The sequence below is a fragment of the Monodon monoceros genome, unplaced genomic scaffold, assembly GCF_005190385.1.
Source record: "Monodon monoceros isolate NGI ecotype Baffin Bay Population unplaced genomic scaffold, NGI_Narwhal_1 Super_Scaffold_22, whole genome shotgun sequence".
Lineage (NCBI taxonomy): Eukaryota > Metazoa > Chordata > Mammalia > Artiodactyla > Monodontidae > Monodon > Monodon monoceros.
The window spans coordinates 32,384,793-32,401,852 of NW_021703779.1; the positions used below are offsets into that span (position 1 = coordinate 32,384,793).

A 17,060-nucleotide genomic window follows, 5' to 3' on the forward strand; every position below is an offset into this window, starting at 1 on the left:
TTATTTCAATTCATTGTCCAGAGTCCTATGGAAGAAGTATGGCCAACCCCATTATATGCATCAGGAATATGAGACACACAGAAATTAAGACCAGGCAGCTAGTAGGAGGTCGAACTCAGACCTGAACCCAGGACATCTGGCTTCAGCCTGTCTTCATGACTGTTCTTACAGCTACTGACAGAATGCCTAGGCATAACTCTCTTACTGCCAATGAAAAATTTTCATAAATTTTACAGTTATTATTATTTTTTACTTCTTCAGGTGTTGATGCGGGAGTAAAGTAAATCGAGGTATATACTTTATATCCTATGGGACACCAAGGAGCTTACAAAATCCTGCCATCTGGGAGGGAGTGAAATCAAATATAATACAGGGGTTCCTGTGTCAGTGCAAGGCCTGTATGTAACTGAAGTACCCTCTTTTTCCCCCAAAATGTGTAATTTAGAAAAAAGTTTTTGAGGCTAATAAATTTTTTACATGATTACTGACTTATACATGACCTGAAGCAATACTATGGAAGTATGCTTGACTTTCAAAGATATTAAAGAAAACAGACAAACCAGTAATCCTTCTCATAAAGAAGGGCAGGTATAGTAGAGAGATTTTCTTTCACAAAAATAATTTTAACACAGCTCATCTTTTAAATCATTGCTTCATAGCAGGGTCAGGCCTTTCATCTTAATTCTTGGAGATAACTTAGTTGCTTGCATTTCTGGTGGAAGTTATATCTACTCAAGGTGGTCTGGCACATCAGCAGGATAGTGATCAGTTCTCCATCTTAATAGATTTAGAAAATCCTAGCCTAGAGGCTGAACTCAAAAATCTTTATCAAATACAAAAGAACTCAAACAAGTAAGTGATCCACTCAAACCTTTTTGTCAATCACTTTAACACTGGGGCTTGATTTCAGTCACTCTAAGCCTCTCCTTCCAAGTTGTAGCAAATCTCCAAGGCTTTATCTCTGGTTAGACTTAAATCAGTAATTCATTCTTTTAGCTACTGAGTCCAGACCGCTTCAACCTTTTCAATGTGTTGCCCTAACCTTTGTGGTTTTTCTTGCCTTTTCTTTTTATTTTTTTGCCTTTAATTTTTTTTTTCCTTTCTATCCCTGAATAATTCAGGTCTTCCTCTTCTTTTAATTCATCTAGTTGACATTCTTTGCAGGCAAAACTGGTTTATCCCAAAGTATTAATTGAATGAACTTTTGAAAATGCAGTATATATTATGTATGTGTAGGCATCTAAAGAAGATATTTTTAAGAAGAAAATTTTAGGGCTTACTTTTCTAAGTCTGAAAGTTTGCAATTAGGTTAACCACTAGGGAAAAACTCACACAGATTTCTGTCCCTCTCTTGATTTCACTGATAAATATATCTGAACTAACACACACAACTGAGTAGCTGATTAATCAAAAATCTAGTGTGGTAGTGCTTGTAGGATAAGTTTTAACTATTTCTGAATATGACTCTTTGCTGAACTTAAAGAAATGGCTATGGTTTATTATTTGTTTCATTTGTTTCCAGTTTGTATCCATGTGAAGAACTCTGCATTGTAAAAAATCTAACTTTAGGCTAAAGTTGTTTGTATAGATTTTGAATCCTGAGATTAATTTGGTTAGGGCATCACAACTGCAAATATCATAAACTCATAATATGCTACCAGAATCTCTCAAAGAGATTGTTACTGCATAACAGGATAAGAGGAACAATAGTAAGCAGCAAATGTGATAAACAGGCCTTCTCTGATATCAAACATTATGTTCTGAGATTTTCTCTTGGTTTTCAGTCGTTTCATTTTTATTTTCAAATAGTTGCCATTATTTATTTCATTTATACTTGATGTGGGACTCACTGCATCTAAAGGTCAGAACAGTGAAAATAAAGGAAAAAGAGATAAAATCAGAGTGATTTTATTACCCAGCATGTGTCTATGGTCCTTGCAGCCTGTGTCTATGGCAGACTCTCTTGATTCTTAGCAAGCTCAAATGCCCTTGAGCTCTACTCAGTGTGCAAGCCAGATCTACTATCTTTTACCTCCACTTGTTTCTTCTTTCAGAAACATTGAGATTGGATCTTTAATTGTTTTACTCTGTCTCCTTTCAAAGAAGTTTGAGATGAAGATGGACTAAAAATGTTACCTTTTTTTTAATGCATATGTTCCCTGGGGTACTTTTTAATTTCCCTCTGTGAACCCAGGTGGATAATGTAAGCAATGCCAGGGTAATTGTTGGATACTAGTGTCTAGGAATGGTAGGAAATGGTTTAACTTAGAACCTCCAGTATTCCAGGCCACTTGGCAAAACATGAAAACATGACCTTCTTGTTTTTGTAGTTTGGCTTATTTCCAGTGGTTTAAATTAACCTAATTTCTGTCATCCACGATTTATTTTATAAAATAGCCAAAAAGTAAGTAATTTACATAAAACAGTTGTTACTATAATTGAACCCTGACATTTGATTCCAGGCAGTCAATTACGTTTGATCAAGTTCAGACATCATAAGTGAAAATATAGTGAATTTATGCTTGTAGACTCTCTAACTAAAAGTAATATAGTCATTTGAAGACATATGCAGATAAAACTTGCCTTTTCATCCTCACTTACTGAGATAGAATTTTATAAATTTCCTGTCACCACCCATCCTACTTTGGAAACAAAGCAAGTTTCCCTCTTTTTATTGGAACTTAAGCTTGGAAACATCTATGTAGTTTGAGAGGTGATAAACCAGGACATTGTTCACTGGTTTTTGGTTGATGACCTCGTCATTCATCGGTAACATTAGCAAAGTGTTCGGTGTAGAACAGAGTCTCAAGGGACTTTTATTCCAAATGAATACAAACGGAACATTTTCAAACAGAGCTTTGCAGGCTTATGAAACACAGATAAGAACAATGGCCACATTCAATCTTCTTCATATAATTTTTGAGCCATTTTTTCATGTCATGTGATAAAACATACACTGTACTAGATGATGGGCGTAAATAATATGGCAATAAGTTGTATACACTTCTTTTTAATGGGACTGCAATCTGTGTCTCACCTTCTTTGCCTTCCTGTGATAAATATTTTGGAAACTTCATAGAGCATTTAGTACCCAGTTTGTTAGACAAATTGATTTTTTTTTAAATCTTGGGCAGAAATGCATGGCTTTCATTAAATTTTCTCTTTTATGTTGTTATCAGTAAGCTTGTATGTATTGAAATATGTTTAATATTTGAACATTGGCCTTTTGCCTTTTTTTCAGTGTAAAAACACATTGATTTTTCAATAAAATCAAAAGGAATTTGGAAAAGGAAGGAAAGATAAAAACAGTGCATGTTAAATATTAACAAAAAACTTATCTGCCAAAATTTTTATGTGTACTATATTTATTAAGTGGTACAAATAAAAAGTATGTAATTAGTACATATATGTTATGGACGTTTATCTTTATATAGTTTAAAGAATGGATATGCTACATCTCTGGAATAGGACTATTCCCCCAGCCTCTAGAAATAGAAAGAATGACCACATACCTTCGTCTTCAATCATCTGTTCTTATACCTTTCCAAAATCCCACCGAAGAAGATGTTTTAATCGATATCATACTAATAGGTAAGTTGTTTTTCTTTTACTTTACATATGTTATTTTGTAATTTTTTTTAATTTATTTATTTTTGGCTGCGTTGGGTCTTCGTTGCGGTGTGCGGGCTTCTCATTGCAGTGGCTTCTCTTATTGTGGAGCACAGTGCGCGGGCTTCGGTAGTTGTGGTGCACGGGCTTAGCTGCTCCACGGCATGTGGGATCTGCCCGGGCCAGGGCTTGAACCCGTGTCCCCTGCATTGGCAGGTGGATTCCTAACCACTGTGCCACCAGGGAAGCCCATTTTGTAATTATTAATGACACTTATTCTATTATAGAGTCCAAGCATTTTAGAGGTAGTGGACACTTCAGGGATCTGTTAGTTCAACAACATCATTTTATTAAAGAGAAAGCATACATGTAAGAGATGAAGTATCATGGCCAAAATCACAACTCTAAACTCCAGGATCAGAAATTAGGAATCTGTATACCAAGTCAAGTTCTTCTAATTTTATCTGGAAACCTGAATATGTAAGTCAGTAAATTTGTACAATTCTTATGATATCACTCAAATATGCCAATGTTTATTCCTCAAAGTTTATAAAAATTCCAGTGTTCTAATTTTGTTTCCTTTGCCCCTTTTCTATATAAATAGTGTATTTAGATTAAATTTTGGCTCCAACCAAGCTTGTTCCTTTCTTCGTGTCATATTGAAGATGCATGTTTTTAAATTCAATTGTGTGAAATGTTTGATCACTTTGTATTAAATGACCAAATAATGTGGGTCTGAAATAAAAATCAACTCATTATAAGTTTTCTGAAACACATTTTAAATGTAATGTTGAACATTAATAATTTTAACTTTTCAACTATTTTTACTACTTTTACTAAAATTACAACTACTGCTACAACTACGGTGATCCATTTTATAAAGTTCAATTTCAGGGCTAAAAGGAACACATATGTTAAGGTTTTTTATATAAGTAACCAATTTATTCTCCTGAATGGTTATCCTATTGCACTTCATGCTGCCATCAGGAGTATATTACAGACATAACTACTTATTTTCTTGAACCTTGTAAGCCCTGAGTATCAGCATTCTCCTTAATTTCCAGCAGTCTCATTGTGGGAAAATTGTATCTTATCATCATTGCAAATTTTCTGTTTTTTATTAATGCTGAAGCTGAACACTGTCATTTACCTGTTAGAGTTCTCATCTTTCCTGATCATCTCTTCATGCTTGTGGTATGAAATAAGAAAAATTAAGAACATAATGTCATCTCATGTAAAATTCCCTTATGAATACTCTGGCTATGATGAGAAGGAGAGACATGCTGTTTAGTAAAACTTGACTGCAGGCTCAAGGAAGTCAGTATTTTAATGTGGAAGAGACTTGAGCATATATATAAGCAGAAGGAAGAAGCCAGGGTTGAGAAAGAGTTAAAGCTATAAAGGACATAGGGTTTAACCGATGGGCCAAGGCTCTGGGAGGACTGGTATCAGGGTTGAGTTAGAAGGAAGAGCTATGAACAGCAGGGGCATTTCTACTTTTGAACAGGTGGAGGTAAGCTAAAACAAATGTGAATGTAGATAAATTGTAGGTAGTAGAGGGGCTTTGGAATTAAGAGCAGTTGGATTTATATTTTCATCTGCTGAGAAAAGGAGATATAGTAAGAGATTTGAAGAGTGGCACAGTGGGTTGAAATAACTGCTGGAGGGAAAGGAAGGTGGAACTGACAAAATTCAAATAGAAAAGGTATTGTATTTGGCTGGAATTGGAAAACACAAATTTAGGTAGGCGCCAAGAAAATACGTGCTTGTAAACTTTGTACCAGTTGTAGGGCTTAGAATTCCTGGTGTGGGAACACACAAGGCTGATTAATGGAACTTTCCAGGGAATGGAATTTTCAAGGCAGCTGCATAGCTATAAGAGTGTTATAAAAGCATATTAGGTCAATATTTTAACATTAAAATAAACTGTGAAATAATTTGTGGCTTCTTAATTTTCTTTAATTGGTCAAAATTTTTTTCTACTATGTAACAGGAAAAAACAGTAAGCTTGATAATTAAAAATGTATTAGTCTCTTGTAGTTTAAAACAGTCTTTTTTAAGTACACTCACTCTCTTGGGTGAATGTTTAGACTTTCAGGTTCTCCCCCTTCTTCCTTCAACCCATGGAGTCTGGGGAATAAGAAAGACACTGACCTCTGATATCTTTCTCTCTTCCACTTTCTCCATTAGTTTATGAAAAGATTCCTCCTTTCCTTTTCTTGGTGATGGAGTCTCTCTGTCACTCTGTCATAACCTCCTCCTTCTTTCTTTTGTGGACTTATTTTTTTTTCTAGCCACCATGTACATGTCTTCTTGTAATCATATTTCTTGGCAACCTGGCCTCATAATTTGACCTGAATTGTTGAAGGGCCACAAGGAAATATGACTGACAAGAAGAATAAAAATATTTAACACATATGCCAAATATACTCATTAGAGAAAGTACTACATTAATACCTTCTCATTTAAATATTTGTAAATGTCTTAAAATTATTTCATGATAGGACGATGGAATACCTTGCTGTCTTTCAAAAGAACATGTAAATGTTCCTGCAGATGCTACATAATTCACAGAATCCCCTTAGGGAGGTTGATAGGAAGACTCAATATAGCCCCAAGAGAGTAGTTGATGCGTGTGAGAGATCCCACAGTATTTCAGATCCTGCATTCCTCATCTCTCTTTCAGATAGATAGACAGACAGACAGACTTTATAGATATTTAAGATATATAGATGAAGATATCTTTCAAAAGTCACTGTTTTTCCAAGAAGGCAACATTTTTAGAATTGTAAACTCATCATCAAAACTTTTATATTGCCCAATTCTCTAACGTCTTTTCTTCTGCTATCTTGGCTGTTTTCATTTTAATCACTTCTCTCAGATATATTGCCCTTTGATATTCAAATAATCTATTTATTATCTTTAATTAAATTCTATTTAATCTTTTAATTCTACTGTGTGTTGTCTATACATTCTTTCAGTTGACCATTATGCAAGGCAAGGTATCAAAAAGATTATATTTGAGGGATCTATTCATATCTGAATCTATGCCAACTTAAAAAAGTAATGAGATAGGGAGGCTAGAGAGGAGATGGCCTAAACACCTGGAGAATACTAGAGATGTGTCCAAAGCACACCATTAATGAGTCCCATGAGGACCAGAATGCTACAGAAAAGCTTTCAAATAGCGTAGAAAACTAGGATTTGTTATGCATCCACTGTGTACCACACTTAAGCTCTATAAATGTGACTATACCCAATCTTTACAAAAAGACTCTTGGAGGTTTTTTCAGTGTGGAACCTGAGGCTTAGAAATTTCCTAAAACCATGCAGTGGGTAAGTGATGGAACAGGTTCTTGAACTCATCTTCTCCAGGACCACCTCACTGTCTTTCTAAGTTGTCTGCTTACAGATGGTGCTTTAAAAGCCCCATACTGGATTAGCAGATGCAAACTATTATATATAGAATGGATAAACAACAAGGTCCTACCGTATAGCACAGGGAAGTATATTCAGTATCCTGTGATAAGCCATAATGGAAAAGAATATGAAAAAGAATGTATATATACGTATAACTGAATCACTGTGCTGTACAGCAGAAATTAACACAACATTGTAAATCAACTATACTTCAATAAAATAAATTTTAAAAAAATAAATAAAAAAATAAAAGCCCCATACTGATAAGCCTCTAAAGAAAGGCACTTGCCCTTCTTTTTGCTTCCTCCCCCCAGATCTCAGGGAAAGAGGCCTCCCTGCATCCTATTAAAGGACCTCAAGAAATGCCCCTGACTACCACTCATTTCACATTTTTTCAGCTCTTCAGGACTCTCCTTTCTCTTTTTAACATTGCCATCAGACCCTAGCTCACATATGTTTGGATTTCCCATCTTGGCTGCCTTATTCGGCCAGGACATGTTCCCTTCCTCAGTGACTGGTATCCATGGACTCAATTCCCACAATCCTCTCTCGTCAGTAATTATGCCCTCCACCCCAGCCCCCTACTCTTAAGTTTCTTTCCTACTTAGCTGGAAGTAAAAGTGGAAACAGGGAAGGTAGCTGTGAGTGGGAAGCAAGCATCTGAGTTGAAACATTAGAAATTAGGGCCCAGTGTATACATTAAGAATTTAAGGACCCATCTCTATTATATGTATGTGTGTGCCCTTGTTCATATAACCATATTCCACACCTGCTACTTTATATGCTTGCTAATGGCAGGGGTTATATTAACTCATAGATTTGCTTCTAACTAAATGAGTATTTCAGTGTCGGCATGTATATTGATAAAGCAGGAGTTGAATATTCAGTCACTGTTTATTGAGCATCTGTTTTGTGCTGAAAACTGTCATACGCACATTTCAAAGCTACCTCATGTGTGGGATATACGTACACACAAAAATTTATACACATTGTATTTTGATTTTGTGTGGTATTCTACTTGTGAAATATCACTATAGGTTATATACCTAAAAGTTGCATAAATGAATGAAGCAGTAATAGATGTATGCAGAGTAGTTGTTTTGATTATTTCTGTTAAAGTAGCTGTAGTCTTGAGATTATTTGACCTTTTACTTAATACAAATTTAAATGCAATATTAGTGATTTGATTCAAATGTTTAAGTATAAGTGGATTCTTTTCCAGACATTAGTAGTTTTATTGAAGAGCAAAACAGAATAACAGCAGGGATAAAGGTGTGCATACCAGTTAACATATTAGTTTTACAAATATCAACTTCCATTTTGAGGGTTGATAAAATATAAACAAGGTACTCTGTTGAATTGTTGTTGACTCAGGTTGATTATGACCATGGTGTTCACTAGTAATATAGTAATAAAGCAAACAATATAACACAGTTACGATAAGTTAATCACACTTACGGGATGTGGAGAGGCAATACCCAGTGCATTTGATTTCACATGTTTGAATTAGTTTATGAAAATCTTGCCCTTGGAGGCCCCTGAATCTTATCTGAAGTACCTCCAGAGTTGAATAAATATTTATGTTAAATATGTAGTGATCATTGTACATTGCCAGTCAAGGTGTGCATAGCTTAATACATAAGAGAGATAAATAGGTGTAAGAAAAAGTCCCACGCTCTCAAAATCTCTCCCAAATTCAGATAGTCTATTTAAATATTTGAATTAATAAACATCACTGGGAGATTTGAGATTGGTGGGCAGGAAAGTTGGAGTATCAAATATATAACAGTCTATTTATACCTTAGTTTCATTGGATTATTTGTCTTAGTTTGCTCATAACAAATAGCTAACACTCATACTATGGAAAAGTAGATGTGAGATTATTGTTATAGCCACTTTTCAGACAAGTAATCTGAGACTCAACTTGCTTATAATTACTTTAATTATTTTTAGATACTCTTTGGGAACCTTAATATTTGGAATTCCTTTTTTCTCACTTAGTAGCTTTCAAAATTCAGTAAGCAGTAATTGGAAACTTATCAAAATTTAGATTCTCAGGTTCACAGTTATTCTGATTCATTATGTCTGGGGTAAGCCCCTACCATCACAAGTTATTCCAATGTAGGTTGTCAGAAGACAGCACTTTCAGAAATATTGCTCTTTACACAATGGTCTTGAAATATATTTTAATATCATACACCTCAATTAGTAAATATTTTTCAGCATTCACTTCAATGTATGCATATTTACTTGTGAAATATTTACATATAGCATCGTCACCTCATATATTTAATGTCAGTAAAGCTTATCTCCTTTCCATAAAGAATTAACTATAATTTATAATGTTTCCCCCATGACGCAGTAGTTCAACTTGCACAAATCCCATTTTAAAGATAACAAAATGTACTTCCATTTAATTAAAGCTATAGGAATTTTTTTTTTTGCATTTAGTCTTTAGTCCCCTCCCCACAAAACACAACTTTTTATTTTGAAAAATGTCACACCTACAGAAGAGCATAGTACAATGAATAGTCCTATATTTTTCATACAGATTCATCTATTTCATCAATTGTTAACTTTTGGGGAACTTGCTTTATATCCTATCTCTATCTGTAGACATATAATTTCGTCTCTAAAGTATGTATGGCCTTAGAAAAAGGACTTTCTCCAACATAATTGCAATGCCATTATCATACACTAAGATTTAACCTAGATACATTAATATTTTTAAAATATTAAATATCCACAGTAAAACTTTTCCAATTGTCCCAAAAATGTTCCTTATAACTTTTAAAAATGTTATCTTTTTTCCAGTCTGGGATTCAATCAAGGATTATTCATTACATTTGGTTTCCAATCTCTTACATCTCATTTAATCTAAAAATTCCCTTCTACCTTGTTTTGTCTTTTATGATATTGGTATTTTGGAGAGTCCAGGCCAGTTGTCTTGTAGAATATTGCATGTTATGGATTTCTTTTTTTTTTCTGTACAAAAATTTCTTTGTCTTTATTTCATATTGCATATCTTGGAAGTCATATATATATTAAGACATAAAAAACTACCTAAGTATATTTACAGCTCCATAATGTTACACTGCATTGACGTACTTTGATTTACCTTATCTTTGTTTCTTCATTATTCAATTCAGATTAAACATTTTGGTAAGAATATCACATATCGTGTACTTCTCATTGCAACACATCCGGAGACACAAAATCCCATTAGTGGGGATACTAAGTTAATCACTTGGTTAAGATTGTGTCTGCCAGATCTTTATATTGTAAAGATTATCTTTTCCCTTTATAACTAATAAATAATTTGAGGGGGGTGATAATTTGAGACAATGTGAATAACCTCTTCCCTTACAACCCTTTGTTTGATGGTTTTAGTATCCTTTCAGATATGCTACCAGTATTAATTATTATGTCCATTATCCTTGCTATTTTTTATTAGCTGAGATTTTTAAATTAAAGAAAATAGCTTTTTCTCTGCTTCTCTCCTCCCCCCCAACTCTTTTTATTTTTAAGTACGAGTACAGATACATGGATTTTTTAAATCTTTTATATTTCAGCATTTATTGTTTTCAAATCCCCATCACATTATCATATTTAATCACTGAACATTTAATTTATAAAAATGTGAGGGGATCTAAATTCAGAAGACACAAGCTGTGTGACCTTGGGTAAGGAACTTTTATTTTTTTGGCTTTTGTATCTCCTAACAGTGGAGGAGGTACCAGGTAATCTCTGAGCTTGCTTCTAGCTGGTGATTCTATGATTCTTTGACCACTGCATGTGTACTGTTTGATGGCCCACTCTTTATTCAGGGGAGGCTCCTTGATTTCTTTCATTATCATTATATTTCTGAGTAATGTCCCTGAGTTTGGAAAAACAAAAACAAAGCCAGATGTTAACAGAAATGACTTTGACACCTACCTCTTCCTTCTCTGGATTTCTCTGTATCCAGATCTCTAGGAGGAACTTGTGGCTCTTAACGAGCAATTAAAAATACTAGAGCTAATATTTGTACAAATCCATAGCTATTATATCAGTAGAAAATAATAGTCTCTCCTTTTCCTTTTTCTTCTTGCATTGAAGACTATTGAACTTGTTTGCTGCATTTTTGAATTATAGCAAATTTTTATGGTTTTTGAAAAGACATTCATTCAAAGAGTAGTGCCAGAGGGACTTCCCTGGTGGTTCAGTGGTTAAGACTCTGTGCTTCCACTGCAGGGGGCATGGGTTCTATCCCTGGTGGGGGAAGTTCCACATGACCTACTATGCAGCCAAAAAGGAAAAAAAAAGAAAAAAGAAAAGAGTAGTGCCAGAGCAGACTGGGAAAAGACAGTTCCAGACGTTTTTCTTTTTTATTTCTTTCTGTTACTGATTCCCTTATGGTCGAAAGAACACAATCTGTATGATTTAGAGTATTTTAAATTTGTTGAGGTTTGTTTTATGACCCAGTATATGGTCTCTCTTGGTGAATGTCCCATAGGACTTGAAACAAATAAGTATTCTGCTGTTGTTTTATGGAGTGTTTTACATATGTCATTCAAATTCTCAGTTAATTTTGTTATTTGGGTCTTCTGTATCCTTGCTGATTTTCTGATTAGTAGTTTTATCTATCACTTGGTTAGAGGGGGATATTAAATCACACAACTATAATGGTGTATTTATTTCTTCTTTCCCCTCTATTGAATTTTGCTTCATGTAAGTTGAGGCTTTGTTGTTATAGATACATTAGTATTATATGTCTTCCTGGTGTATCCATATTTTATAATTATGTATTGCCCCTCTTTGTCTCTAGTAATTTTCTTTTCTCTGAAGTTTGCTTTATATGATAGTAATGTAACCTTTTTTTTTTTTTTTTTTTTTTTTTTGCGGTACGCGGGCCTCTCACCGGTGCGGCCCCTCCTGCTGCGGAGCACAGGTGCCAGACGCGCAGGCCCAGCGGCCACGGACCACTGGCCCAGCCGCTCCGCAGCATGTGGGATCTTCCCGGACCAGGGCACGAACCCGTGTCCCCTGCATTGGCAGGCGGACTCTCAACCACTGCGCCACCAGGGAAGACCCATTTTTGTTTTTTAAAATTAACATTTTCATGGTACATCTTTTATCATCCTTTTTCTTTCAAACTACCTATGTCATTAAAGTGGGAGAAGTCTATTTTAGACAAAACATTGTCGGACCATGTTATATATAAATATTTCAACTCTACCCTGGCTAGCTACCCTTTCCCTCAGCCTGCTACCCCAGCAAGAGAATTGGAGTGCCACCTCTTTCTACCAAGCAAGAGATAGAAGATCAGCTCCCCTCGCCTTTATTTTTCTGCCCCTCTTAGTTGATCTGGGTTGGAGACTTGTTCAGTGCCTTGTCCAGTATATATGAGAGGCAGTATGGAAACCTGGAAACCCACCACAATGTCGTTCCTCAAGTCCCAAGGTCCCTAAGTAGACTGCCTTCTTCTTTCATATTTCAGAGTCTCCCTATCCTTGTCTGTTGTGTATTATGTCTGGCAATTTTTAGTTGTAAGAGGGGGAGCCTAGGAGGAATGGGGCTACTTCATTTTTGTGGATTTTTATTATTATTCTTTTGGACACTCCCAAATTTGGCCAGTGGGACGCTTTACAAGACAATCCCTAAGTCCTTTTTATTGTCTTCATTAGTTTTTGAATATTTTGTTACTTTCTGGCAGTATAAGATGTTCTAGTTTCACCTAGCACTCAACTTGCTGTAAAAACTAGAATTCGGCATTTTTCAATGGTTTGCTATACAGAGATAAGGTATTTAGTGTCCAAGATATGGGCACTAGATGTGCTCATTGCTGCTAGGATGTTCCTTTCAGGGGACAGAACAAAGAAGTATAATTATTAAAATAATTATTAAAAACAACTATCTCATACTGATACCTCCTATTCTGATCCTACACCATAGAGTTCTTCCTCAATTCACCTCACTTCTCTTCTCCCATGTGAAAAACCTCACTCCCAACACATCAATTCAGTACCCATTTGCTCTATCATACCTATATACCCCTTATATTTTCTAAATTACTATATTCTTAACTACCAAGAAAAAGAGAGAGAGAGAGAGAGAAAAGGAAAAAGGAACTGAAAACTACTAAATCTAAAGCTATCTTTGCAGTTGATTTTTCCTCCTGGAATATATTGTACTACAATAGAACAGTCAGAGAACTATGGCCAAAATATTCTTTAATTAATTCTTTATTCTGTATAGTTTTGTGGTCAATTTATATAAAGATTGATTCTTTACTTTTTAATTTGAATTCAGTTTTAGCTTTGCTTTTTCACACTTTCTAAATTTATTTTTTAATTTGTAAAACATGTATTGTTCAAAACTCAAAGCTATGTAAAATGTTCTACTTAAAGAAATCCCATTCCCATAACTCAACCATCCACCACTTTCTCAAACAATCATATAGATGACCATCATCATTTGATTCTGATTTATCCATGCTGTGTTTAGTTTTGCAAAAATGAGTATATATGAATAAATGCGTATGTACACACATGGTTCTGTTTCATCCTCTATCTTACACAAAGGTGGGATACTGTATAATTTCTTTTGCACCTTGCTAACTTCACCTAATAATATGTCTGGAATCCTAGTAAAATAGTTAATGGACATCTTTCTCATAGATTTTTATGACTTTTTAGTACCTCAGTTTTTTTCCTGCACTATTGTTTATACACAACTAGTCTCCAGTGCATAGATCTTTTCATTATTGCTAATAATTTGCTATACAAATATTGCTATGCAAATAATGCCTTTGTATATTTAAGGTGTATTTCTACAAGTTGTATTGATGGGCAAAATAGTAAATATATATACAATTTTACTGTATGTTACAAAAATCCCCTTCTTAGAAGTTGTAACACTCCCATTCCTTTCAAAGGCATCAGCTGATATCTAGTTCAATATATTTAAAATTAAAAATTTCTGTGCTGACAGAGCTTTTTACTTTTTATACATGGTAGCACTAAAAGCAAGTACATGTTATGTAACCCATAAGCACGTTTTGAAAAATTGATTTGTGCATATATTAGTTTAAATTATTAACATTGCAAAAGGTATATTTGCGCATGTGTAAATATTAACTACTACAATCCATTTTTATGTGGTAGGTTCATACAGGCTCTCAGTAATATCTTTTATTTGAATAGTTTAAATTAAAATTCCAAGAATTTATTAGTTGATTTTATAATATTTTTTGAGTATTATAGAGAAAATCATTAATAGTGTTGAATATGTTCTTCAAAAATGCCATTTAAATCTCATCTTAAAATGTACTTTGAAAATGATCATCTCAGAAATTTCCCATTAGAAGGAAGTTTTGATTCTATTTCAATCTCCACTGATGTTTTTCCTCTTGAATGTGACATTGAAGTGTAATATCTCTTTATATTTTGATTAGGTCAGGGGAAGCACAAGCGTCTCGTCCTGGCTCCATACTGGGACAGCTTCCTCGTAGAGACTTCTGCCTTCAAGCTTAGTGGTCTGAGTCACACAAAAGGTACAGGATTTCTGCCTTATATTCTGTCGTTCTATATGCTATCGCATTTCAGAGATGATGAAATATGTCTTGTTGTCTTAATAAATATTTAATGAAAATTAAATGTATAAGTTAAAAATTTTGACACAAATTTTAGTAAGTTGATAAAAAAACATGGATAGTGTAACCTTTACATATAGTCATTATATCTTCACTTTTTTTTTTTCATTCCTTTTCACATGAATACAACTTGCAGAAAATCTTATCTCTGAGATGGTGAATGGTTTAATGTTATACCACTTAATATATAACTGTGTGAGTCAAAGAATATTTTGGAAAATTAAAAATGCCTAGTGTGGGGCTTCCCTGGTGGCGCAGTGGTTGAGAGTCCGCCTGCCGATGCAGTGGACATGGGTTCATGCCCCGGTCCGGGAAGATCCCACATGCCGCGGAGTGGCTGGGCCCGTGAGCCATGGCCGCTGAGCCTGCGCGTCCGGAGCCGGTGCTCTGCAACGGGAGAGGCCACAACAGTGAGACGCCCGCGCACCGCAAAAAAAAAAAACAAAAAAAAACCCTAGTGTTTTAAAGCTGCTCACACTTATGAAAATAATTCCATCTTTGCAAAGCTGACAATTCCCTGAAAATGTATTATAGGGTGTACATGTATTAGTAATCCCAACTGCATATTGATGAATAGGAAAAAAAATCTAAGGCATAAGAAATAATGAATTTGCTTAAAAATCTAAGGCTCACAAAATTTGAATTTGCTTAAAATACTTTCCATTACAAAAAACTAATTATTGTACATATGATAAAATACAAATTATCTTAAAATAATAATAATTATATATTATATATAATATGTATAAATATTTATATATACTTACATAATTATTATATATTATTATTATATATTATAATTATTACAAAAATAATAACTAAAATCAGTAACTACTACTAACATTCCAATATAAGTGAGTTCATGACTTTCTTTTATATTTACTATAGTCATTTTTATTAGCATCCTGAATCTCATTAATTTATTTCATTTGATACTCACAACTCCATTGTATAGGTGTTATTAGTATTATTATTGAATCAAGGAGATTGCAATTCAGAAAAATTAACTTACACAAAATCAAAACAGTTGCTTACTGGCAAAGCCGAACTACCATATGTCTGATTTCAACATCGCTGTTTTCTCTTTCTTTGCAATGTATTAAAAGGGTATGAACTGCAGTTCACAAAAGAGGAAGTACCGATGGCCAAAGAATGACAGAAAATATGTTCAAAGTAACTAATATTCAAATAGATCTGATTTAAATGATAGCCAGCTAAATTGTCTTTTTCCTTTTAAAAAAATTTTTTCTATTTCAATTAAACTGTGATGAAATTGGAACAAACACTGATTTAGTGGAGTATAAATCACTACATAATTTCTGAAAAGCACTTAGTGTAATGTATATAAAGAACCATAGACATTACCACCTTTTTGACCCAGTAATTCCAATTCCAGTGAGATCTTTTCAAGAAATAATCAAAAGATGGATTATTTATCCACAGAGATGTTTGATATAGAATTATTTATAACAGCAAAAAATTGGAAATCACCTAAATGCCAAATAACAACTTTGTTGTATTTGTAGTAACTATTTATATGTCTGCTTATATTTTAATTTTACTTATCCATTAAATATATGAGACATTTTCTTTTTTTTCATTTTTTCCATTGATTCTGCACTTTAAAAGTCTTTCTACATGTGAATCAATTGAAACTACACCTCTATTTTCTTTTTTTCTTCTCCTTTGTTTATAATGGGGAAAGAGTTATAGGTAGGTAGGTATCTTTTTCATTTGCTCCTTTAATTCATCCAGATTTTGCTTTTTTGCTCTATAATTACAATCTAATTTGATTCCCCATTAATTAGCAAGATTTCAATCTTTTAATTGAATAATAATTATTATTCTCTTGTTATTTATTTTTGCAATGTGACATCCTATATTCAATCATCTATACTCTGTTACATAGATCTGTATTTCCGGTCTTGTTCCAGTGCCTTACGGTTTAAATTCTACAGATTTATGTTATTTTATTTCTATTTTCTCATTATCATTTAAATCATTTCTTTCCTTTTATCATCTATTTATCCTTCTGGAAAAAAAAATTAGAACAACTTTTTAACAAGTTCTGAAAAGTCCCAGTAAACATTTGATTGAAATTACATTAAACCTATAGACAAATTTGGGAAGAACTACATCTTTACAATATTTAATCTTCTTATCCATGACCACTTACTTCCTCAATATTTTTTTCTCATTATTTTTAATATTTTTTTTACATCTTTATTGGAGTATAATTGCTTTACAATGGTGTGTTAGTTTCTGCTTTATAACAAAGTGAATCAGTAATACATATACATATATTCCCATATCTCTTCCCTCTTGTGTCTCCCTCCCTCCCACCCTCCCTGTCCCACCCCTCCAGGTGGTCACAAAGCACCGAGCTGATATCCCTGTG

General features: G+C 33.9%; 1 protein-coding gene across 1 annotated transcript in view; it reads left to right on the forward strand.

The window, feature by feature from the left end:
* The window catches only part of CFAP47 (cilia and flagella associated protein 47), a 489,073-nt gene that overhangs the window by 382,674 nt on the left and 89,339 nt on the right, over window positions 1-17,060 (forward strand). The window contains 2 exon segments of the mRNA XM_029240167.1: window positions 3,435-3,591; window positions 14,465-14,563. Of these exon segments, the coding sequence (XP_029096000.1) occupies window positions 3,435-3,591; window positions 14,465-14,563 (256 nt within the window).